Genomic DNA, 25038 nt, shown 5'->3' with positions numbered 1-25038 from the left:
GGGGTGGGGGGTGTTGAGTTGGAGGGGCTGGTGGGTGTCTGGGGTCGGGTGAGGGCATCTTCAGCAGGTCTCTGGGATGGCGATGGGGGCCTTGGAGTGGCTGCGATGGTCCCCAGGGTGTGAAGGGAAAGGCCGAGACAGCGTCCTAGGAGCAGGTATGTGGAATAGAGCCGCAGGGTGTGCCTGCACGGGAACCAGAAGGAGCTGCTCTGTCCACCCATCAACTGGAGGATGGTGGCCTGGGGGTGCTTCCTGAGGTCCAGGGCAGGGGACAATGGGAGCCTGGCTGTGCTGGGTCTCTGGGCGTGTCTGGGGCAGAAGGGAAGCCCCCAATGAAGAGAGGGGTCTGCACTCCCATCTAGGGCTTCATGGGGATCTCCTAGGAGAAAATCCCCTCCTTGAATCCGGAATTGGCCCCCATGGAGCCCTTGGGCCCGAATATGGTCCCTCTACCAGGAAGGAGGGAGATAACTAGAACTTCCAGGTGGCCCAGGAAGTTGGGTTGGGGGTGGGAGTGGGGGGAAGGAGGCTCCGTCTGAATCCACCATCTGATAATTTGACCCCAGAGCCCAGTCACTCTGGGAGGACCCTGCCAGGCTGGGAACCAGACTCCAGCCGCTGGGGACTGCTAGAACTGGCCACCTATCTTCGGCCACCTCTCTTGGTTGTGACACTGAACACGCAGCTGATCCAAAGCAGAGTGGACCACCACCCAAATGGGTTCCCAGCATGCCTCTGGGGGGCCTGCCAGAGATGCCAAGGGCATCCCCCTCCTCCCAGGGGTTTCCTTATATATTTTTTAAAGCTCTTATTTTTATGATAATTTTTGAGTGCTGGCTTAAAATATAGTATAACAGGGGCGCCTGCGTGGCACAGCGGTTAAGCATCTGCCTTCAGCTCGGGGCGTGATCCTGGCGTTATGGGATCGAGCCCCACATCAGGCTCTTCCACTATGAGCCTGCTTTTTCCTCTCCCACTCCCCCTGCTTGTGTTCCCTCTCTCTCTGGCTGTCTCTATCTCTGTCGAATAAATAAATAAAATCTTTAAAAATATATATAATATAACAAATATAATAAAGTCTTTAAAAATGCTGGCTGCTATTTTAATAAAAGGTTATACATTTTTAGTAAGATAAAATAATTCTAAAGTTGTATGCATGTGATGATATAGCCTAAAGGTTTATAAAGCAAAAATAAAAAGTGAAAGAATTACAAGGAGAATTGACAAAGTCACCATCATGGAGGAAGAGTGGACATACCTTTCTAGCAGCTGATGGATCGCGCAAGACAAATGAGAACGATTTGTAATGATACAAAAGATTTGAGTGCTGTAGTTAACACGTTTGGTTTATTAGACACATAGGGAACACTGAATATCTACACATCTATGGAAAAACGAGTTTCATATTAGCTCATACATAAAGCAAGTCTCAACAAATCTAAAAGCTTTCATGTGACACAGTCAATGTTCTCTGGCCACGATACCACTAAGAAAACAGTAGCAAAAAGATGATTCCTTCCCTGAATTTGAAAATTAACACACTTTCAAATAACTCACTGATCAAAAAGAAAACCGGAATAAAAATCTTAAGATACTTAGAACTAAAACATAATAAAATGTTACAAATCAAAGTTGTAGGTTGTGACAGATTTTATGTACCTTTTACCACAAGTTAAAAAAAGGGTAGGTTGCAGGTAAAGTAGTATTTGAGGACAATTTCTAGCCTTAAACAAAACTGCTATTAGGAACACAAGGCTGCAAAATCATGAAGGAAGCATTCAAAATTGAAAAGTAAAATAAGAACAATGCAATAAACCCAAAGGAAAAGATAAAGGTAAGAACAGAAATTAGTTAAGTGGGAAAAAAAATTGTATAATAGAAAGGATTAAAAAGGCCAAAAGTTGGTTCTTTGAAAAGCTTAGTAAAACTAACAAATCTGGGGAGCAATTCAGAAAAGGGTTGGAAACAAAAAAAAAACCAATACAGGATGAGATGAAGGGATATAATAGAGATTAAAAAGGAGACACTAAATTTTATAAGATAATACTATGAATCGCTTTCTATCAATCAATTTGAGAACCCAAGCACAATAGAAAGCTATATAAACTATTTCTAGAAAAATGTATAAAAGATGGTTCCAGAAGTAATAGAAACTCCAAATAGTCCTATATCCACTAAGGAAATTGAATTATTAATTTAAGAGCTACTACTTTCTTCTCTCACATAACTCTAAAACCAGGCCCAGATGGCTTTATTAATGTTATAAAATATTCAAGGTAAAGATAACTTCATATTATCCAAACATCTCTAAAATTAGAAAAAGAGATAATATCAGGGGCCCCTGGGTGGCTCAGTGGGTTAAGCAGCTGATTCTTGATTTCGGCTCAGGTCATGATCTTGGGGTCCTGGGATCCAGCCCTGCCTGGGGCTCCTTCCTCTGCAGTGAGTCAGCTTGAGGATTTCCCTCTGCCCCCCACAACTCAATAAATACATGTTTAAAAAAAAAAAGAAAAAGAGATAATGTCACCAACTCATCTAGTGAAACTAACACAACCTTGATTACTCCTTCCCTTCTCCCCAAAAGACAATATTAAAAAGGAAGGAATATGACTGGCCAATGGAACTGTTGAACATGGGACCCTCCCTGCCCCTGCCCCCATGCTGGCAGTTTGAAGTCAACTGTATACACAAGACAATCATCTCGACAGCGTTCCTTAGGGTGTAGTTTAAGCTGTGATAACAAAAGCCACCAAAACACAGGGTCTGAAAGAAGATGCAGTGTGTTTCTGTCTCAAGTCCAGAGTAAGCTGTTCCGATCTACCATCCCCCACCCCTCCAGGATTATGCCAGCATTTTTCTTTTTTAAAGATTTTATTTATTTATTTGACAGAGATAGAGACAGCCAGCGAGAGAGGGAACACAAGCAGGGGGAGTGGGAGAGGAAGAAGCAGGCTCCTAGCAGAGTAGCCTGATGTGGGGCTCGATCCCATAACGCCAGGATCATGCCCTGAGCCAAAGGCAGATGCTTAACCGCTGTGCCACCCAGGCGCCCCCCCCCTCTTTTTTTTTTAAGATTTTATTTTATTTATGTGACAGAGACAGCCAGCGAGAGAGGGAACACAAGCAGGGGGAGTGGGAGAGGAAGAAGCAGTCTCCTAGTGGAGGAGCCTGATGTGGGGCTTGATCCCGGAATGCCGGGATCACGCCCTGAGCCGAAGGCAGACGCCCAAAGACTGTGCTACCCAGGCGCCCGGGGCATTTCTATTTCCTAGCCAGTGTGAAGAGGGGCAAGAAAGATGGACAGGACAAATGGTTTAAGCCTTCAAGGAGATGATGGCTCAGAAGTTGCCCACGTTAATTCCACGCGCACCCTTTCCCCCCATACTCAATCACAAGGCCACGCCTTGCTGCGAAGGGACACTGAAGAATTTGGTTGAACTGGGTGAGCTCATGACAGGCTGCAAGTCCTCGAGTTCTGTTGCTAAAAAGAAGAAGTGGACAGTGGCTGGTGAGGGACGGTCAGCAGCATTCCCCCGAGTGGCTAAGTTGGGTTTATGCAGGAATGCATGAGTAGCTGAAGACCAGCAAAACGGATTAGTGTCATTCACATCTCCATAGACACAGAAAAGAAGAATTCGATAAAATTAAACGCTTATGATAAAAACAGAACGAAACTGCTGTTACTAACAATAACAGGGAAACTTCTTTAATTGATAAGAATATCTGCCAAGAGCCTATGTCATCTTTAACGGTGAAACGCTCGAAGGACTCTTTTAAAAATCAGAAATAAAGATGCCCATCATCAGGATTCTATTCAACACTGTGGTGAAGGCTCCAGACAACCCAAGAAACTAATAAAAAACTTGGGAAGGAAGGAGTAAAACTGTCATTTTCCACAAATGAAGGCTATCTGCGGAGACAGTCTTAGACTTGTTAGTAGTAAAATCTCTAGATAAATTATAATAAGAATTTCCATCCATATGGCCATATATATAAGTATAATATACATAAGTCCAATATGCAAAATTTGACATTTTTCCTGCATAGAAGCAACAAACAGAAAATGCAATTTTAAAAGGTGTTCGTTACGATGACACTGAAAGTAATAAGGTATCAAGGAATAAATCTGATGGGAAAATGTGCATGACCTTTCTGGGGGGAAATTATAAAACTTTATTGAAAGATATAAAGAGGAAATATAACACGTTAATGGGCAGGGAAACTGAATATTGCAAAGATGTCAAATCTCCCCAGATTCCTCTGTAAACTGAACTGAATTCTAATTAGGATCCTGACATAGTTCTTCTCGGAACTTGACAAGCTTATTCTCAAATTTATACGAAATTTATATGAAAGAGCAAATGGTCAGTGATAACCATTTTGAAAAAGTTCAAGAGAGGAGAATTTTTACCCTGCCAGGTTATAAAGACCTGGCATAGGATTTCGGTAATTAAGGCAGCGTTGTGCTGGCTTCGGGGAAGACAAATGGAGCAACAGGCAGAGGAGCCAGGAGCAGAGCAGTCTCACACACGGGCAGGCACCTGCCAGGAGACTGGTGGGCGGGCCGCGGCTCGCTGGGGAAAGGCAGGCGCTGAATTGTGCCAGAGCAGTTGGTGATGGAAATGACAAAATTAACTCTGTATCTCACCATATCCCAAAATCCACCCCAAGTGTGTAAAGCCTGGAACATGAAAAGCTAAACTTTAAAAGTTTTATTTTATTTTTTTTAAAGATTTTACTTATTTGAGGGGGCCTGGGTGGCTCAGTTGGTTAAGCGTCTGCCTTCGGCTCAGGTCATGATCCCAGGGTCCTGGGATTGAGTCCCGCATCGGGCTCCCTGCTCAGTGGGGAGCCTGCTTCTCCCTCTCCCTCTGCTGCTCCCCCTGCTTGTTCTCTCTCTCTGTAAAATAAATAAATAAAATCTTTTAAAAAAGATTTTATCTATTTGAGAGAGAGAGAGAGAGAATGAAGAGGGGAGAGGCAGGGGAGGAGTAGACTCCCTGCTAAGAAGGGAGCTCGATGCGGGGCTGGATCTCAGGACCCTGAGATCATGACCTGAGCTGAAGGCAGATGCCTAACAGACTGAGCCACCCAGGAGCCCCAAAACTTTAAAAGCTTTAGAAGAAAACATAGGGGAACATCTTTATGAAATGGGGGGAGGTGTAGGGAAGGATTTCTTATGACTCACTCCAAAATCAATGTCCCCAGGGAAGAAGTTTACATGAGGCTACATTCAAATAAAAACTATTAAAAGTCACAACTGATGAAAAAACACCCGAAAGACTGGAGGAAAAAAAGACAGGTAATGCATTTAGCAATTTAAGTTTGGAAATCAGAGTATACAAAGAACTTCCCCAAGTAAATATAAAAGAATAGAGGAATGGACCAAAAAAAACATGAAGAGGCAATTTAGGGAACAGGAAATACAAGGATCCAGTAAATACTTGCAAAGATGCTCGGTGGCCAGAAGTAAGTGAATATAAATTAAAACCACAATGAGAGGGGCGCCTGGGTGGGTCAGTCAGTTAAACGGCTGCCTTCAGCTCAGGTCATAGTCTCGGGGTCCTGGGATCAAGCCCCGCATCAGCTGCCCGCTCAGTGGGGAGTCTGCTTCTCCCCCTCCCTCTGCCTGCTGCTCCCCTTGTTTGTGCTCTCTCTCTCTGTCAAATAAATAAAATTTATAAATAAATAAATAATCTTAAAAAACGTCCCAAAACCCACAATGAGATGACCTTTCACATCCATGAGGTTGACCGATGTATAAAGCCTACAAGGCCAAGTGTGGGCAAGGATGTGGACCCAGGCGCCCCCTGAAGCATGACTCCTCACTCTATTGAAAGAAAAGATGTACGTGGGCTCCAGCTCCGGGGCTCCATTTCTAGAGAAACCTCACCCACCAGCTCCGGGAGTCCCTATGCCTCATAGCAGAGCTGTTTGTGAAGCAAGCTTTGCAAACCTCACACATAGCCATTCACGGGAGAATGGATGAATACATTCTGATACATTCATATCATGGAAGATTCCATCCCAGCAAAAAGAACCAGACTAGAGGTAGAATTTGAAACATTTACCAGCACATTGCTGGATGAGGGCTATGCCTCCCATATCCTGGGGCTTGTGGGGAGGAGGAGGGAGGGCCCTGACCCGAGTGGCCTCAGGGTAAGAACGAGGACCTCTGTGAGGACAGTCTAGGGAGGTGGGTTGGGGCTGAAATGAACAAGGGTTTTGGAACAGGCCCCGATGCCCGGGAATGAAAGAGACTGTCTCCTGAGGAAATGAGCCCCCCGTCACTGGAGGTATGTGAGCAGGGGCTGGGCGGTTGCTCTGTGGAACCAAGCGCTGGATGCCAGTGGTGCAAGGGCGGGGTTGGGTAAACATGGCCTTGGTGATCTCCGCGCATGCCCAGAGGCCCCGCGGTTCTGTGATTCAGTGTGGTTAAAAGAGGACAGGACTGAATGAATAACCAAACTGTGACACATCCCCGCTGGTGACAGGGAACGGGCCCGGCTCAGGCAGCAACACAGATGCGTCTTCATGAAAGAAATCTTTTGCAAAGGTCCCATACTGTATGATTCCATTCCTGTGAAATTCTAGAAAATGCGAAGTAATGTAGAATGACAGAAAGCACACCAGAGCTTCTGTGTGGGGGGAGAGGGGGAAGGAGCTTCCCACAGTGAGGGAAATGTTCTGTGATGTTCTGTGCCTTGATTGTAGCGAAGGGTTCACGGGTGTATAGAGCTGTCAAAATGAATGGAATTGTACGCTTTGAAAGGACCCATTTATTGTAAGTAAACTATATGTCAATGTAGACACTTACAAGAAGAAAAGGTAAGGCGGAGAGGGCTGGCAAGGAGGCCGGGGCTGCTGTATCATCGCCTTTGTCGCAGGGACTGGGCCTCAGTGTCCCTATCTGTGAAAGGAGGGAGAACCTATAAGGAGAACCTAAATTCATTTCCAGTGTAGTGGCCACAAGTGTGTCATCCTGGGCAAGTCAAGGAGCCTCTCTGTGCCTTGGTTTCCTCATCTGCAAAGTGGGGGAATAACAGAGCTCCATGTGCTCTGAGCCATGAATGTCACGCTGGAGGCACGCAGCCTCGGCTACTGTCCTTCTAGTCCTGCTTCCACCTGGATGCTGTCGTCTGGACTGCTCACTTCCCATCTTGTTCCTCTGCCAACCCTGGCCCGTCCACACAGCCTGCGGGCCGCCTGCAGATAGGGACATCCCAAGAGAGTGGTTTCAGGGCACCTGGGTCACTCAGGTCAGAGCACAATTTCTTTGGGACCAGCTTTCTAATCTGCTCTTTGTGTCCCCTGAAGTACCAAGCCCAGAGCCAGCTATTCAAGTGGTGGATTGTTGGATGCATGCAGAGTGGAGGGAGTCTGAGGGCCCTAAGTCAGGGAGGATTTTGCTTGGGTTGTCTCGGAGAAGTGCCCTTCTCAGCCTGGAGGGCCACCAGGGCCCTGTATGGTTGGGCAGGCTGTTCACGGCAAAAGGAAGCCCCGCCCTAGAGGGGCAAATGGGGGATAAAACCTAGTACATATACCCCTTTCCAAGTCATACCGTGTTTTCCCAAAGAGATGCATTCTTTTTTTTTTTTTAGTGAACATTTCGTTCTGGAAGAATTTTAGCTTTACAGAAAAGTCACAAAGATAGTAAGAGAATTCACCTATATCCTTCACCCAGTCTCCCCTTACATCAACATCACTTACATAACCACAGTACGTTTGTCAAAACTAAGAAATTAACATTGGGACCATACTGTCAACTCAATTTCAGGCTTGATTTGGATCTTACTACTTTCCCCACTCGTGTGCTTTTTCTGTTTCAGGATCCAATCCAGGGTATCACATTGCATTTAGGTTTCGTCGTTGTTGTTTAGGTTAATGGGGGCTGCCCAAGGGGCTAGCAATGGTTGGGGAAAAGAAGGTGGGTACAGGGAAGCACCCAGAATAAAGTCCTTAGACGGTTTGTGAGGGAGGAAGCCCAGGTTCGGTCATGGGGGGGGGGCACTGTCCTTCCTGACCTGGTCTGAGCACCATGAAATGTTTCCCGCTGTCTCAGCTCAGCTTCTGCAAAGGATGGAGGAAAGATATCAATGTTTGTTGGCTGGTTTTAATCATTGACTGGCCACGTATTGGAGCTGGCCACTGTCCCGGGGTTTCCTGGTTCGTCCTAAGTGACAGTCCAGGCTGGGTGACCAGTGGCTCTATTTATTTCTTCCCTTGAGTGTGGGAAGCAGTGGTGATGAACGGTAAAAGTCAGGTGAACTTGGAGCCCACGAGGAGACCCCGTGCTGCTCCTATCCCGAGTCTACTCATGGCTAAGGGGGAAGCATTCACCCTGCCCGTGGGCTGCAGAATTCAGGCTTTGTCCCCTCAGCAGCTGAGGTGCCAGAACTTGAAGTCCCCTGGCCCCGGGTTTGATTTCAGGCCGGTGGTCCTAGTCAGTCAGCTGCTTTCTCAGGCCCTCCATTTGCCCATTGTTAAAATGAGCCACGGAGCCTCGTTCCAGGGTGACTGGTCCCCCAAAGCGACCTCGAGCGCAGGACCTGACTCCCCATCACTTCCCTTTTATTTCTATTTCTCCCTCAGCTGGCCCTTGCCCCCTCCCTGCCCCCCACTCCCCTGCATCTCCCATCCTTTCACACTCTGGGATCCCCAGGCTCGCACCTGCTTGGGGGAGCCTTGTGTCTTGCTCCCGCGATTCCCTCACCTGGAGTGCCCTCTCTCTGGCCCCAGCTTCCGAGTGCTGGCTCAAGAGCTCATGGGCCCTAGCTCACGGGCCCCAGCTCGCCCTCTGTGTAGCTCTGAGGTCCCCTCCCTGGAGATCCCCCATGACCTCATCGCTTCTTGCCCTGTTTTACGGGCACACATGTCAGGTGGTATCTTCCCCAGGGATCAGCTGTACCTTCTGCACCCAGGACTCATAAGCACCTGATACTAGGCCTGGCATACAGTAGGCGCTCATTAAATGCTTAACACTTAGAATTGAGATGAATTGAGTTCCTGGAAGCCTGAAGTCTTTGGAGAACAGCTCTGGCCCTGCCCCTTGGGCAAGAAGTGAGGCCCCAGCCCGGAGGGTACCCAGGTCTCCTGCGGGTGCCCCAGCCCAGCACCTGAGGGGCCCCGAGCTGTTCTGCCAGACCGCATGCTCCGCCTTCTGCAAACGGCTGTTGGGGCAGCAGCTTGGGTAAGTTCCCCTTCCGCTTCCTCCTGCCTCCTGTCCTGCTGCTGCTGCTCGGCCGCTGGGGCGCCTTGCCAGGCTCTCCAAACCCCTGGAGCCCACAGAAACCCTCTGCGCCCTGAGCTGTCGCCAGCGCTGCCTCCCAGGCCCCGGACGCGATGCAGGCCATCAAGTGTGTGGTGGTGGGAGATGGGTAGGTACCTGGCCGGCTTCATGTCCGCACCTGGCTGAAGCTCTCTACTGGGGTATCCCTGAGACCCGCCTGCCCTGCAGAAGTAGGCGTCCCAGGGAGGCAGCCAGGCGGAGTGGCTCCCTCCTTGTCCTGGGGCCCAGAGAGAGCCCCCGAGGGGGGCAGAGGACAGCTTCACCCGGAAGCTGCTTGGGTGGAGGTGGGTGGAGGGCACAGTGCCTGGGGCGCCTCCCCTGCACCCTGAGAGCTGGAGCAGGTCTCTTACAGGACCTGTGTTCAACTCCGTGGATGCAGATGTGGGGGGTTGGAGCACCAAGAATCTGGCCTTTGTCCTCAGGCTGACCTGGGCTCTAGTCACTGGCTTGTACCGCTGTGTGTCCTCGGGCAAGCCGCAGAGCCTCTCTGAGCCTCAGTTCATCCATCTGGGACGAGGCCACGCCCCCAGGATGGATGGGGGGGGGTCACCTGACATATTTTGAGTGGCTGTCCCGTGCAGTGCAGAGGGTGCTCAATAAATATTAACCTCCTCCCCCTCCTCCCTCCCTGCCTCTCCCCTGCCCCCTCAGCCTGCCGGCATGGGGAGGATGTGTGGGGGATGTGGGCGAGGAGCAGAAGGGGGAGGGGGCCATGAGGGAAGGTGGAGGGAGGAGGGGATGGGAGGGTGATTGGGGGTGTCAGTGCCGGCTAGGCTGGGCTGAGGGGCCTTCTCAGCTGTGGGGTCTCCATGACCTCGGGTTGTCACGTCCCCGTGGGCCTTTTTCTAACGAGGTTTAAGATGCCGATCCCTGGTACCAGCCAAGAGCCATGTCTCAGGGTCCTGCCTACAGGAGCATTCTGGGCTTTCCTGTGAGTCCAGCCCAGCAAACGCCACCGTTTCTAGCTGGCCAGGCCTCCGTTCCAACTCTCCCATTCTACGGAGGGGCAGCCTGAGGCTCGGAGACACTGAGATCTTTCCTGGCCTGGGTCACAGTGGCCCCGACATGACAGACCGACTTTGGCTCTGATGGGTCTCGTGGCAGCGGGTCCATGTATCAGCTCAGCCCTCAGCTGATTCCGACGCACCGGCCTGCCCTTATCTGCCCGCCTGCCCAGCCCTGCTCACTTCCGCTTTGTATCTGATCTGGGGAGGGGAGGGCAGAAGCCAACGTTCCAGTCATTCAAAGTCACCTTGGTGGCAAGCTTTGGGGAGGGCAGTGGGGAGGTGGGGAGAAGGTGGCTGGCCTCCTCAGAACAGGAAGTGACAACACAGGAGTGGGGCTGGAAGGCCCAGGGCTGCCCCTTTGGCTGCTAGACCTCCCAGCGCACTACCTGCGCCCCCTCCCAGCCCAGCAGACCCACAGACCCGGGGAAGACAGCGCCGGTCATGGCTGCCACTAGCACTTCCTACATGCCGGGCACTGGACTCTGTCACACCCCTTCTATTTGGTCTTCCCACCAACCTAATAGTAGGCCCATTTTACAGGTGGGAAAACTGAGGCTCGGAGAAGTTAAGTAATTTGCCCAAGGCCTCATGAGATGTGAGGCCGGGTCTCTCTGACTTCAAAACTCTGTGATCTTAACGGCCGCTCTCTCGGGTGAGGTGGGAGGGAAGGAGGAGGGAGGGGCAGGCTTTCCCTAATGTTGGCGTGCGGCTAAGCTCTGCCGGACACCGTGCTGGCTTCTTCTATGGGCTTCATCGGATTTACTACTCAGCACACTCCTAGGAGGAGCTCCTCGTATCCCTATGTTCTAGATGGGGAAACTGAGGCCTAGGGAGGTTAAGTGCCTTGCCCAAGGCTGCGCCACTGGGAGGTGGTAGCGTTGGCGTCTGAAGTCCAGGCGTATGACGGCAGAGTCCTGGTCAGGCACCAGGGGCCCTGCCGCCTTGTCCAGTTCAGCGGGCTCCTGGGGACCCCCTGCTCTTAACCGTCTGTCCCACACATCAGTGTCACCTGGGAAAGCTTGTTAAAAATACAGACTCCCAGTTCTGTCCCGCTCCCGTGGACCAGAATCCCTGAGGTGGGACCCTGACGTCTGCCCTTTAACACACACCCCCGACGACTCTTCCGAGTCAGGTTTGGGACCACTGAGATTGGCATTCTCGGGTGGGGAGACTGAGGCCCAGAGCGGTGGGCCTGGGTCTTCCCTGAGGGCTGGGCTAGGGGACCCAGAAACCTCCCTTTGTCTCGGGTGGGGCCCATGACCGCTGTCTTCTCGAAACCTCTTGTCTTTCAGAGCCGTGGGCAAAACGTGCCTTCTTATCAGCTACACCACCAACGCTTTCCCAGGAGAGTACATCCCCACTGTGTGAGTCCTGCAGGGGGGCGGGGAGCGGGAGGATGGGGGGACACGCATCACCGGGCCTGCCCCCATTACATGCACTTCCTGTGTGCCCGGCCCGCGTGGGCCTTGGGGGTCTCTGCCTGACCACCCAGGTGCAAGGCAGCAACCAATGTTGAGACGGGCAGGGCAGTGAGGCCCCCAGAGCGGGAGAGACGGGGCAGGTGGGTGGTGCAGGAGGGGCAGCCTCCCAGCTGGGACAGGGGGCTGAAGGGAGGAGGGGAGGGGAGGGTGGGCTGGGTGGAGGAGGAGGAAGAGGCAGTCAAGGGCCTTGACACCACGGAGCCGACAGCAGGACGGCTGCCGTTAGGGGAGAGGGCAGTGCCATCTGGAGGCCAGTGGGCGGCCCTGCCCTCTTGTCCGGTGTGGAGGCAGGGCCGTCATTCGACGTCATGTAAGGGTTCGTGGGTGGCAGCCTTGGGAGGGAAGGGTATGTGGGGAAGCCCCAGCCCTTGGGGGCCCCATCGCTCACAGGACAGCTTCCCCACCCCTAACCCTGCATTCAAGGCTCTGTGCCGGCTTCTCCCAACCTTCCCTTCCAGCGTCACTGCCCTTATGTTGCCTCATGTTCTGTCTGCTGGTCCCCACCCAACGCTCCCTGGGCATTTCCACCTCAGGGCCTTTGCTCAAGCTGTTCCCTCTGCCTGGAGTGCCTTCCCTTCCCACGCGTCTAAGACCTCCAAGGCCAGCTCCAGGGCCCCTCCTCCAGAAGCTTGTGTCACCCAGCCCCAGGGACCTCTCACTGCCCAGAGTGACTGTATCTGATCTTTCCCATGACTTTGAGTCTCTGGAGGGCAGGGGGCCCCATGAGTTCCTTTGGGTCACCCCATCGGCTTAGCACGGGATCCGAGGCACGCTATGATCTACACGTTGTCTTACACGCGCTGGGTGTGTTTTGAGTTGACCTGAACTGAACTTCATGCGCAGGCCCTAGAAGGATCCATCCGGGCTTCCACTCCATCTACGGAGGGCACTCTGTGTGCTGACCCTGCACAAAACGTCACACGTGTGCCCTCACTTGATCCTCACGAGAGGCGGGCATTCTGCCCACGGGGGAAGCTGAGGCTCACGGCAGCCAGGGGGCTGACCCCCAGGACCCTGACCGGCACCCCGGCCTGGGCTGGAGGAAGACAGGCAGCCAGGACCAGGCAAAGAAACCCGGGTAGGGAGCCTGGAAAACCGAGTTCTGCCCCAGCATGGTTCCCAGGTCCCCAGCCAGCCTGGTGAAAGGGCTCGTCGTCCCTCCCTGCACCGGCTGTATTTGCCCCATGGCCATCAGTCATCAAGCGTTTATCAGGCATCTCCTAGTGCTGAGGGAGGCTGGCTCGAGGCCGGAGATAAGGCAGCTCCTGCAGAAGGTCATTGTCACCGGCTGTGCCCTGGCTGCCTGCTGTCCTGCCTCTGCCTGTCCCAGCTGGGCGGGGGGCCCATTTGCTGAAGGACCTTAGACGAATCCCTTCCCCTCTCTGAGACTCAGTTTCCCTTTTTCTAAGGGCAGGGCTGGGGTGGGAAATCCCAGGCTCACTGCCAGGACACCTCCCCTGGCCAGGGAGATGAGAGGCATGTCCTCTGGTGCAAGATGGTGGGAGGAGCAGAGGTGAGGCTAGACCCAACTGTTCCCAACAGCTTGAAGAACCCTGGCCCCTGGTGGCCCCTGGTGGCCCCTGGTGGCCCCTGGTGGGCTCGGGACACCGGACAGCCTTGCAAGCCAGACAGAATGAACCAGGCAAGGTCTGCCTTCCCAGTACTCTGGGGAGTTGGGTCAGACACTAGGGCCATCTTGAAATTCTTAGCCTCTGCACAGAGGACCTTGCATTTTCCTTTTGCATTGATCCCTGCAAAGGATGTGCTGGTCCTGCCTGTCACCCTCCTGTGTCATCCAGGACAGAGTTGCTCAGCTCTGGACAAGCCCTCCGAGGGGCTCCTGCTACAATGCCTGTCCCCTGTTATAGGGAAGGGGAGATAAGTCATGCTGAGCCCTTGACATTGAAGGGGGGGGCGCTGGGGGAGAGCGGAGTTGGGGAAAACGGGAGATCTCTGGCACAGAGATAAAGATGGGGAGAGCTGCTGGGGCTCGGGGCCGGGAGGGTTTGCTGGGGCCATCAGATAAGCAGGAGAGCTGAGCTCAGCTCATTGCCAGGGGTGGGGGGTTAACAGCTCAGGGTCACACCCCTATTCCACAGATGGGGAGACTGAAGCCCGCTCTGTGGATGGTCTTATGCTGGGCATTGGGGATCCCAAAACATGGCCTGTGCTCACGTGTCTGTGACATAGGGGCTCTCCCTTATCTACCCCTCCCCCTTACAACCATTCTCAAAAGGAACCCCAGATGAGTTTTCAAAAGTGAAAATTAGATGCAGCCAGGCCCAGGCCTAAACCCCTCCCACGACTCCCCTTCATGCTTGAAACGATCTCCTTTCCTGGCATGTGAAGCCCTGAATGGCACCTGCCCCCCAGCCTCATCTCCTACCACAGCTCCCCTCACCCCCTCACTCCAGACTCCTGGGCTTCCTTGTGGATCCCAGACGCACCAGCCTTCCCCACGCCTCTGTCCTCCTCCTTCCCATCACTCAGTTCCCTGCTCAGGGAGCAGCTCCCTGATGCCCTGTCTCAAGTGGTCCCTCCCCCCACCCAGGCCCCGCCACCCCAGCCCCCTGCTTGATGTTCTTCATGGCCCTTCCTAATCTGATTTCCTCTGCTGGCTCTGGGAGGACAGGGCCCTGCTCTGTAGTTCACGGCTATCACACCAGTTTCTAGAACAGAGCGGGCATCTCACTGGCATTCTGCTCTGGCCTGCTCTGGCCTGCTCTGGCCTGCTCTGAGAAGGTGCCAGAACTCAGCTCCAGCAGACGGCTCGGCTGGTGGGAAGGAAGAACACAGGGCTAATTTAGCTCCAGTTGGCTAGTACTTGACTTTTACCTTCATTTCACCGCCTGGCCAGTCAAGCCTGGAATTCCATGCCCCCGGGACACCCAGCCTCCTCTGCTGTGAGCTCACTGCCCCTCCCCCATGCTCCTGCCGCCACCAGCTGATTCCCTCACTGGGCTCGGCAGGCTCCAGCCTCCCCTGCTCAGAAAGCTGCTTCCGTCCCCTTGTGCCCTACCTGGGACACCCCCCTGCCTCCCTCCACCTCCCCCAGCCACACTCCTCTCTCACTGCCAGCTGTGTAAGCCTCCCCCTGGCCCCCCTCCCAGGCTTCTCCACTCAGTGGCCAAGAGGAGCCTTTTCTAAATGCCAGTATGATCATGTCATCCCCCTGCTTGGTGAAGCCCCTCAGCAGGGCCCCATTGCCCTGAGGACTGAGACCCGAGTCCCCACAGGGGCCCATGTGCCACCGACCTGGCCAATCCTTCCTGGTCAGCACGTCACCAGCCATGCATGCCCCCTGGCCTTTGGGTTCCTTGAATATACCTTCTTCCTTTCTGAGGGTGGGCTTGGGTGGGGGTCAGGTGAGGCTGGGTGCTGAACTCCCCCCCACCCCCCTGCCCTGCCCCAATCCCCTGCTCCACTCCATTCCAGGGTCAGGGCTGGGCCTGTAGCCCTGGGAAAGCAGAAAGAGGCCATACGGACTCTGGGTGAAAACACTCCACCTATGTAACCTCGGGCAGGTCACTCCCGGTTTCGGAGTCTGTGCCCTCATGTGTGTCATGGGGACAAGGGTGGCATCCGCTCCCTGGGCCCATTGAAGTGGTCTAAGTAGGAAGGGCCTGGAACAGTCATTGACTCCCCTGGGTGCTCAGCAAATGTGAGCTCTCTGCCTTCCTACAGCTCAGGGAAGCTCCATGCCCAGGCTCAAACCCCCGACTCTCCAGCCATGAAACAGCCCCCCTGTTTAGCCTGGGGGATTTTCTGGACTGGGGAACAGGACTTAGTCCTGGGTCTGCCGCCAACCGACTGTGAGACCTTGGGCAAGTGCCTCCCTGTCTGTGGGCCCGTTTCCTCGTCTGGAAAAAGGGGTGAGGGCTGGCCAGAGGGCTGAGTCTGAAGTAAGGAGGACCCCGGGAGGCGTGGATCCTTGCTGCACGCCTGCAGGAATCCCTCCGGCCGGGGTCTTCTGGGGAGGGACCAGCGCGTATGTGCGAGGACACTGAAAATGCGATCACTCAGCAGCTTAGCATCTCCCCGCGGGGTGGTTTGAATGTCAACCGTCTCTTTGGATCCTCCTAATGGCCCCGAGAGAAAGGACTTTTTTTTCCCACATTGAAGAAAGTGAGGATCAGAGAAGCTAGGTGACTCACCCAGGGTCACACAGCCAGGACGAGGCCTCACAAGGAACTCTGTTCCCTCCTAGCTCTGGGTGGCTGTCCCTGGGGAAACCGACCCCCCTGCAGAGCATTCGTCCACTTGCTCACTAACAGGTGGCACCGAAGGAGCAAGGCTTGAACCCCAGCTCCTATGCTTATGGAAAAGTTATTTGACATCTTGAGGTCTCAGTTTCCCTATCTGTCTGATGGGAGTAACTTGAGGTTCTTTTGTCCTACGTGACCTGGGACTTCAAGACCTAACACAGAAAGGTCCCTAGCCTTCTGCCAGGCCCCAGATCTGGTGCTCGGTGCTGCTGTACAAGGCCCCAGGACCCCACTCTTTCCCCATCGCCATGGCCCCTGAGACCCTGGGGATGGCTCTGAGAGGACACATGCCTTTGGCTCAAGGAATCTCGGGAGGCTTTTTGGCACCAGAATTTCAGGCCGGACATTAGAGAGGAGAGTGTCCCAACACCCTAAGTGTGTCCCGAAGTAATGTTTCTGACCGAAGCCAAGGACAACCCAGGTGCTTCATTTCCCATCATGCCCTGTGGTGTCACCCCGGACAGCGCCTTCTTCCTGACGTCCCACGCCGGTGTGGGTGGTATCTAGAGTTGGTACACGGAGCACCTACTACGTGGCGTACGCTGTGCTGGCCTCAGGGCGCAGCGAGGAGCAGCCCAGGCACGCTGCCTGCTGTTTGCACAAAGATTGCTGGCTTGGGGCCTGGACTGGCTGGGGGCCGGGAAAGGCTTCCTGGAGGAGGTGACCTTGAGATGGGGCTAGAGGTGGGTGAGTAAGAGTCAGCCGGGCGCGGGGAAGGAGGAGCGAGGGAGGAAGAAGAGTGGGAAGTCAGAGGTGGAGTGTCCGCAGGGGCTTCCAGGCCGGAGGGAGTGGGGCATCTGCGGAACTGAGAGGTGACCGGAACTCCCCATGGATGAATAAGCATGGTGTGTTAAAAATGTCAGGCTACTCACTCTTGAGTATGCGTGTGTCTTTCTCAGATCAGGTGTCTTTGGAGTTACTCTGAAGCATTAGGGCTTCTTCTGCCTGTCACTGAGCAGCATTCTGTGAGGGCTTCCTGAAAGAGGTGGCATTCCAAGGCCTTCAGTTCAGTTTGCTTTAATTCTGATCCACTCACTGGGTGCCAGGCCTGAGACTGGAGACGAAGCAGGCATGGGGCCTGCCCTCTGGAGCCCATGGTGCTTGGCCAGACAGAGACACACTAACTGCTTATTTAAGTCAAGATAAAGCAGTTGCCTGAGGGAAGGAACAATGAGCTCTTTCCAGGTGTGGGACAGGGAAGGAGGTGGCCTGGAGGTTTCCCCACAGAAGAGGAACAGCCTGGGCAGGATTTTGAAGCATGACTAGGAGACCACGGTGAAAAGGGGTAGAAGGGTATTCTAGAAAGAGGCACAGATGGCAGCAAAAAAGCCTGGAGAGTAGGTATGACTGCATGGTCAGGGTAAGTGGGAATATTTGAATGAAAAGAGGTAAGGAAGGGCGTTCTGGACAGGAGCAAGTACAGGGAGGTGGGCAGTGTAGGCCTTGCCCAGGAAACAGCTTGGCTGGTGTATGAGGGGAAGAGAAGGAGGAGGAGCCTGAGGTCTCAGGGGACCAGGTCAGGGGCCGGAAAGCAGGGCCTGCACAGGTGGGCTCAGGGAGGAGTGACAAGGTGATGACCCCTAGCCCTCATGGGCAGGAGGTGAGGGCATCTGTGGAAGCATAGCTGGGGCACAGGGCAGTGAGTGCTGGTGTGGGCACTGGCCGCACGCACAATGGGTTTCTCACTTAGTTTGGTCACTCACTGGCTGTGTGGTCTTGGGCAGGTCACCATACCTCTCTGATCTCAGTCTTCTTTCCTGCAGACTAAGAAACCAGCACTTTCCTCTCAGGGGTATGTGTAGTGAGAAATACTGTTGGGTTGAATTAGGAAAAAAAAACAACAACCAACAACCTGGAAGCTTGTTTGATTGCCCTGGCGGGAGATTTTGCTGTCGCTGTCAGTAACCGCCCCCTCCCCAGAGTCCCTTTGGCATGGGTCTTACCTGGGTGTGCTGGTGGCATTTCTTGAAATTGTCCATGACTGATGGCTTTTGGTGTGCACTTGGGGGTGGGCTGGAAGACCAGGGATTTAGAGCCCCAGGACATCCTTCTGCCAATGGAAGACAGAGATGCTGGATAGATACCCCAGGTCCTGCCCCTCAGGGGCGCCCCATCTCCAGCAGCCCCAGCAGTGACGGCTCACCGGTGGGCCCTGTAGTGCCCCTGGCCCGCCCTTGTCTCTTTCCCACTCCCCTCCTGAGGCTGCCAGAGGACCACCTCCTTGTCTCAGGATTTGCTTGGTGGGGGGGATCCCACCTGAGATGGGGGTGACTGACTCAATCCAGCACAGGAAGTGGGGCAAGTTGATTCAGATCCAGCTTTAGAGGGAAGGGCGTGCAGCCTCAACAAAATCACCTCTCAAAGGATAGGCAAGGGCAGAAAGGTGATTAGAGAAGATGTTTCCCTCTTGATGCTTACCTGCATTTAAATGTAGTGTAATGAATCAGGAAGGAAAACAAAGAAAAGAAAAGCCCAGGGCACAGCGCTGTGTGCCTGCCCGTTGCCGCGCCTCCCTGGGTCTCGGCCTCCTGCCTCCGCACAGAGCAATGCGAGGCTGGACCGGGGGGACTGACCCTTCGGTCTCACCTCCCCCCTCCCCCCACAGGTTCGACAACTATTCAGCCAATGTGATGGTGGACAGCAAGCCCGTGAACCTGGGGCTGTGGGACACGGCGGGGCAGGAGGACTATGACCGCTTGCGGCCGCTCTCCTACCCACAGACGGTGAGCTGCCCTGGGCTCAGCCTGCTCCCGCTGGGGGCCATGCCCTGGGGCCCATGGCTGGGGAGCCCTGCCCATCTCAGTAATGCCCTCCTGGGAGGAGCCAGGGCCTCCTCCCTGCACTCCTCCCTGCCCTCCTTCAATCCCCCTGCTCTTACTGTGCCCATCTCCCCAGCCCCTCTGCCTCATGGGCTCTGGCACCCCTTGGCTCCCCATGGGTGGGGCAGACGGACCCTGGATGGGGCCCCGATAGGGAGCCCAGGACGCTGAGTCCCAGGGGTGTTAAGGAGGGGAGGAGAGATGGGGGGCAAGCCTGCAGCTGTGGCCGCTAGGCCCTGGCATCCGTGGCTCTCCCTCGAGGCTGGCAAGGAAAGGGCTGGGGCCCAGATGATAGGCAGTGAGTGCCTGGTGAGGAGTACGGGTTCTGGCGGCAAGCCCTCGACCTCACCTTCCCCATCTGGAGAATAGGGTGGTAGCGGCATTGACTACAGAGGGCCGTGTGAGGATTCACCACTCAGGACGGGCCTTTCGGAAGGGTTGGATAAACAGCTCAGGGGCTGCCCAGGTGGGATGGCTCGAGGCCTCCTCTCATGGGTGACTGTTGCCTGCTCTGTCCCCAGGACGTCTTCCTCATCTGCTTCTCCCTTGTCAGCCCTGCGTCCTATGAGAATGTCCGTGCCAAGGTGAGCAGCACCGAGTGGGGCCTTGGGAGCTTGGGGCAGGTGACCCTGGGGGAGGGAGGAGCCGCAGAGGGCGTGGCAGAAAGCGTCCCCAGTGCCAACCTGGGCTGGTGAGGGGGACTCTGGAGGAGAGACTCAGAGGGGGTTCAGAGGGGGCTGGGGCGGTTAGCTTTACTCCCCACCCTCTATAACCTTGTTCCCTCTCTCTTCCCCGCACAACCTCTGCCTGCCTTTTATCTCTCTTGAAATCTTGCTTCTTCTTTTCCCGCAAACACGCCCCCTCCTGTACCACCTCACGCCTCTTCTCACCCCCTCGCGCCCCCCTCTTCTCTTCTCATACTTGGTGCCCCCCTTCTCCCCACACCTGTGCCCCCTCCGGCCCCCGCCCGCCGGCCCAGTGGTTCCCCGAGGTGCGGCACCACTGCCCCAGCACACCCATCATCCTGGTGGGCACCAAGCTGGATCTGCGGGACGACAAGGACACCATCGAGAGGCTGAAGGAGAAGAAACTGGCGCCCATTACCTACCCGCAGGGCCTGGCACTGGCCAAGGAGATCGGTACGGGGCTTGGGCTCAGAGAGGGCAGCTGGCTGCAGGAGGAGCCCGACTCAGCCTCGTGGGGGATTCAAGGGGCTCCTGGGCCAGGTTGTGCCATCGTGCTGGCTGTGCGAACCTGCCTGCGTCTCTGTGCCTGGGTTTCCTCAGCAGCAGGACACGGCAAGAGCCGTCGTTGCCAGTGGTTGGGGGATCGAATGAATTCACGGCCGTGAAGCCGCAGCTGAGCACGGCACACCGGCTGCTCGGGCTAGTCAGTGGTGGTAGTAGTATGTATTCTCCAGAAATAGACGCTAACCCGAGTGCGCTGGAGCCGACAGAAGCAGGGGCAGAGTGACATGTGCTGTGATTGCTCGGAGGACGAGCAGCCAAGTCAAGCTTGGGTTTCCCAGGAAGGCTTCCTGGAGGAGGTGCTTCTGCTTAAGCTTTGAAGGGTGATTTCCCTGCTTCCTCCTTCTCACTACCCTTTCCCCAGCCCCCCTCCTCAGCCCCACTGCTCTTTGCCTCCTGATCCCCGGGCCAGAGAAGTAAAGTGACTTCTCAAGGCCACACGGCTAGGAGGTGGCAGAACTGGGATCGGAACGCAACACAGCAAATTGCCGGCTTGGGGGCCTTCTTGTGGGGACTCAGGGCTGCCTGCACCAGGGAGGCCATTACCAATGGGTATGGCCTCTCCCACGGCCTCTGAGCCTCTCCCACGGCCTCTCCCAAGGCCTGACCTGCCTGCAGCTTGGGGTTGGGACACTTGCCCAAGAGCCTGGCATCCCCAGCCGGGTTTGACCACCATGAGCAGTGACCCAGCGTCACCAGCAGTGACCTCTGCCTCGCCACAGGGTCCTGCGGACCCAGGGTTTGGCCCCTGAGTAGGTAGGGCCTCTCCACCCCAGCCCTGCCTCAGCCCCACCGCTCTTCCTTCCGCCGGAAGTGGGAGGGCTCTGGGGACTCACATCTCTACAGGAAGAGAAACCGCAGCCCCCACCTCCCCCTTCCTGTGACTAGGCCAGTGACATGGCCATCCTCCTCAGGGGGCCTTGGGCTGCCTCTTAAGCCTCAGGTCCCGAGCCCCATCCTGGGGTCTTTGGCTCCTTGGCCTGCCGCCTTTCCTCACAACATGGCGGTGGTACCCTTGCCTTCTCTTCTTCTCTGACCAGCCCATCCCCCAACGCCTTCTCTCCAGGGCTGACTCTCTAGCCAGCATGCGACCCATCCCCTTCTAAAGCATGTGCTTTGGGACAAGGAGAAGGGGGCCGGAGGCCCGGATGCTGGTCCTGGCTCCAGCACCAATGGTGTGTGTGACCTCAGGAAAGTGGCTCCCCTCTCTGGGCCTCAGTCTCTCCATCTGCACAAGCTGGCCTGCGTGATCCCCAAAGGTCCTTTCTCCTCTGCAAGGAGGTGGCTCGGGATCCTGCCTTGGTCTCTAGCCGATCCTCTGGGAGCTGATCCCCAGGGGAGGTTGGGCGGGATCATTGACTTTGAACTTAACTTGGACCAGCCTAAGTCAAAGCAGAGGCCCGGGGAGCCTACGGGTCTGATGAGGAGGACGGCAGCTGCCTCTGCCCGAGCCCGGGGTGGTGAGTTGTGGAACCAGTCGAGGCCCCAGCCAATAATCACTATAATCACAGCTGGCTGACTGAGACTGAGCACTTCCTGGGCACTGGGCCATGGGTATCCCCACTTTTTTCTCATAACAACTATGAAGGAGGGTCTCTCATTGCCCCCACTTTACAGAAGAGGAACGTGGAGCTCAGGGAGAAGTCACTGGCTCAAGGCCACGCAGCCAGGCTGGGGCAGAGCCCAGGTTCAAAACCGGGCTGCCTGGCTCCATCAGTCATGGCGATCGGGGCACCTGCTGGCCTGCCCCCATGTCCTCTGCAGCTCTCCTCCCCACCTGCCTCGGCTTGACAAGCTGCCCCAGGTCACCATGTCCTAGACAGATGCGAGGCTCAGGCACAAAGAGGCGGACTGGCCAGAGTCCTCGAGTGGTCAGAGGCAGAGCTGAAGAGAGCCCAGCAACTCCCCGCCTTCACACCCGTCAGGACCCTTGCTGTGGGCGCCACTGGTCCAAGAAGAGCAAGAAGGTGGCAGGTTCCAGGGAGGGGGTGGTCAGTGGGTGTGGAGGAAGTGGACACTGGCGGTGGTCCCTTTCTGGGAGACAGTGGCCAGATGCCCAGCAACACCCTTCTAGGCACAGAATGTGATAAGAGGATGAGGCTCCCGGACTGAGCCTGCCAGCCAGGTCCTGGGACCCATGCCCGTGCTCCTGGGTGGGAGTATGTTCCCAAGTAGAGGGGAGACATCCAGCACGTGACCTTGTGCAAGTCACCTCAGCTTCCTTGTCCCCGCCCCACCTTTTCTTTCTTCCCAACCCCAGGTCATCTGTGGGCTTCCTCCTTCCAGGGGCTGCCCCTTCTGGAGGTCCTGGCTCCCCTCTCCCCAGCTGTGTGTCTCTGGGACCCAGGCTTCCCCTCTCTTGGCCTGTTCCTCATCTGTAAGTGGGGAATCACAGTATTTCTTCACATGGTTTTTTGGAAGCACCCAGCTCAGTGCTTAGCAGGGAGCAGGTGCCCATCAGAGTCGGTCTGACTCCTTCCCCCCAGAACAGCAGACTCCAGAGTGGGGGCAGAGTTCCCCTTCCTGCCCCCTCTTTCCTCTTGCTCCTGAAATCAGCCCCCAGCCCTCTCAAAGAAGGGGTTTTATGGTTCCTTACTTCAGAGAAACTGTTGTAGTGGTCATGGGAACTCACACAGGTTCCTTTCAGAAGGTCATGGAACGCTGCCCCTGGGAGTGGGAACTCAGCCTGCCTTTCTGGCTGTCTGGGCCCCAGGCTCCTGCCCTGCGCTGTCTCACGGGAGAAGGCCGGTCCCCTCAGTGGGGGAGGGAGTGTGCTGTCATCCTGTTCCCTCACTGACAGCCCCCAGCCACCCCTAGGGGGAGGAGAAACATCCAGACTGAGACTTTTGACAGATGATTCCCCACCTATGGGCCTTGGTGTCCTGTCTCTAAAATGACATGATGCTAAGGAATGGTCAGGTGACACTTGCAAGGTCCTGGAGCCTGAGCCCTGAGCGCCTCGGGCCTCCTGGCGAAGCATGGAGGCAGGTAGCAGCTGTTTTCTAGAAGAAACTGAGGCATGGAGAGATTCAGTCACTGTAGCTGGAACCCCTTTTTCCCCAGGAATGTATCCAAATTCCTGCCTGCCTTCCACAAATTAAGGGCCACTGTGTCTAAGAAACCTGCAGACCTGCCCTTGTGGGTCTTCGCGTCTCCTTTTGAGTTCAAGCTCCGTGTTCCAGGCATGAGGAAGGAGGCGCAGGGCGGTGGTCACCCGACCCCACGGCCTGGCACAGTGTGTGGCTTGGGAGAGGTTTCTGCCCAGGGCCGTCCCCTGACCTCGGCTTCTGCCGTCTTACCTCTCCCCAACCCCCAGACTCGGTAAAATACCTGGAGTGCTCGGCCCTCACCCAGCGAGGCCTGAAGACTGTCTTTGATGAGGCAATCCGGGCTGTCCTGTGCCCCCAGCCCACGCGGCCACAGAAGCGTCCCTGCAGCATCCTGTAGGGTAAGAGCCCCTCCTCCCCCGGCCCCAGGACGGCCCGCCACCCGCACACTGCGGGCTCCGGCTGGGAGGGGGCATCCAGCCCCGGCTCTGTGGGGAACAGCATTTAGGCCAAGACAGAAGGGGGAGTATCCAAGTGGCCTCAGTTTCCCTATTTGCCTAAGCCTGTCTGACTCGGTGGAGCCCGGGTCCCAGAAGGAAGGGGCAGGGTGTCAGAAAGTGCCAGAGCCATGGCAGGGGTGTCACTAGGCTTCTACTTTGCCAGCCCTGCAGGAGGGACAAAGGGTGGAAAGCGGGAGACCCAATAGCCCCCGATAAGAGTGGAGGCAGGGCAGGCGCAGCTGAGACTCCTGGGGCAGGGGAGGGACCCGTGTGGGTCAGAGGCAGCTTGGAGCGGTGGGACAAGAAGGATGGAGAGGCCTGGGTGTGGTGGGCGAGTGGGGGGGGGCTGGTGGGAGGGCCAACTCCGAGAAAAAGATGGGAGGTGGCAATGAGCCTTGAGTGAGGAAAGCAGGCAATTCTGCTTGTCCCCAGGTTCTTACCCCCTGCGTGTCTCCCTTCCAGGTTGCGGCGCCCAGCCCTCCCAGCCAGACGGCTGTGACCTCCAGGGCCCTCACCCAAAGCCCAGAGGCACCCCGGCTGGCCCTGCTGTCCCCTCCCTGTGGTGTCTCTTAGCAGATGGCTGCAGAGCTTGGTTGCTCGTCTTCTCCAGGCTGGAGGCCCCTGGGGCTGGAAGGCTGTGAATTTGCAGGCTCTGCTCCCGATCCCTTCATTCTCCTGCCTTCTCAGGGGCCAGAAGGGTGCCACCCCTGCATTAGTGTGGTCAATGCCAGCTGCCGCATGTGGCAACATCGACCCCTTAACCCCAGTCCCACCTGATGTCTGAATCCCCTCTGGAAATTTCAGGCCGGATGGTTGCCAGCCACCACTTGCATACCTTCAGGGATGGGGCTCTCATTCCCTCCTGAGGCAGGCTACTCCAATACTGATGGTCTTGCTTGTCTGGAAGTTCTCCTTTTACTGAGCTAAAACGAGTGTCTCCGACGTTTGCTCCTGTGGCCTTAGTTCTCCTTTTTGGGACAACATAAAAAAAAAAAAAATCAAATTCGCTGCATGTTGGTGGGTACCTGCCACAGCCAGTCAAAACCCTGGGTCCAGCGGTCTCCTGCCATCATCTCTCAAGACTTTCTACGCCACTCACAGGACCCTGAGCTACATTTGTCTGTAGAAGTCTTGAAACTTCCAGACCCTGCCAGTCAGGACTTTTGCTACTGCAAATGGAAAACCTAATTCAACCTGCTTAAGCAGAAAATAAATCTATTGATCCAAATTTGGAAATATTATGACTTCAGGTGCAGTTTGATCAAGGGGACTCAAAACATGTCATTAGGGCTTGTTTCCCTATACCTCTTTGCCCTGACTTTTGCTGTCTGGTTCATTCTCTGGCAGGTGACTCTCAGAGCGTCCTTCCAGGTTCAAGGTTAG

General features: G+C 55.2%; 1 protein-coding gene across 1 annotated transcript; it reads left to right on the top strand.

Annotated features, from left to right (window-relative positions):
* The first annotated feature begins 9197 nt into the window (after positions 1 to 9197).
* On the top strand, positions 9198 to 24891 carry RAC2 (Rac family small GTPase 2). Its single transcript, XM_002914532.4, has 7 exons — positions 9198 to 9377; positions 11589 to 11660; positions 18648 to 18765; positions 19383 to 19445; positions 19841 to 20000; positions 23425 to 23556; positions 24118 to 24891. Exons 1-6 carry the CDS (start codon positions 9343 to 9345, stop codon positions 23553 to 23555), a joined length of 579 nt encoding a protein of 192 aa, XP_002914578.1. The 5' UTR covers positions 9198 to 9342; the 3' UTR covers position 23556; positions 24118 to 24891.
* Positions 24892 to 25038: the final 147 nt, after the last annotated feature.

The sequence above is a fragment of the Ailuropoda melanoleuca genome, chromosome 15, assembly GCF_002007445.2.
Source record: "Ailuropoda melanoleuca isolate Jingjing chromosome 15, ASM200744v2, whole genome shotgun sequence".
NCBI classification, from domain to species: Eukaryota; Metazoa; Chordata; class Mammalia; order Carnivora; family Ursidae; genus Ailuropoda; species Ailuropoda melanoleuca.
Note: the sequence above shows the minus strand (reverse complement) of the source record. Positions and strands in the feature narration are given on the sequence as shown.

Coding starts and splice junctions, on each gene's coding strand:
- RAC2 (XM_002914532.4), top strand. CDS start 9,343: ATGCAGGCCATCAAGTGTGTGGTGGTGGGAGATGG. Junction 9,378..11,588: donor TGTGTGGTGGTGGGAGATGG/GTAGGTACCTGG, acceptor CTTGTCTTTCAG/AGCCGTGGGCAAAACGTGCC. Junction 18,766..19,382: donor CGCTCTCCTACCCACAGACG/GTGAGCTGCCCT, acceptor CTCTGTCCCCAG/GACGTCTTCCTCATCTGCTT.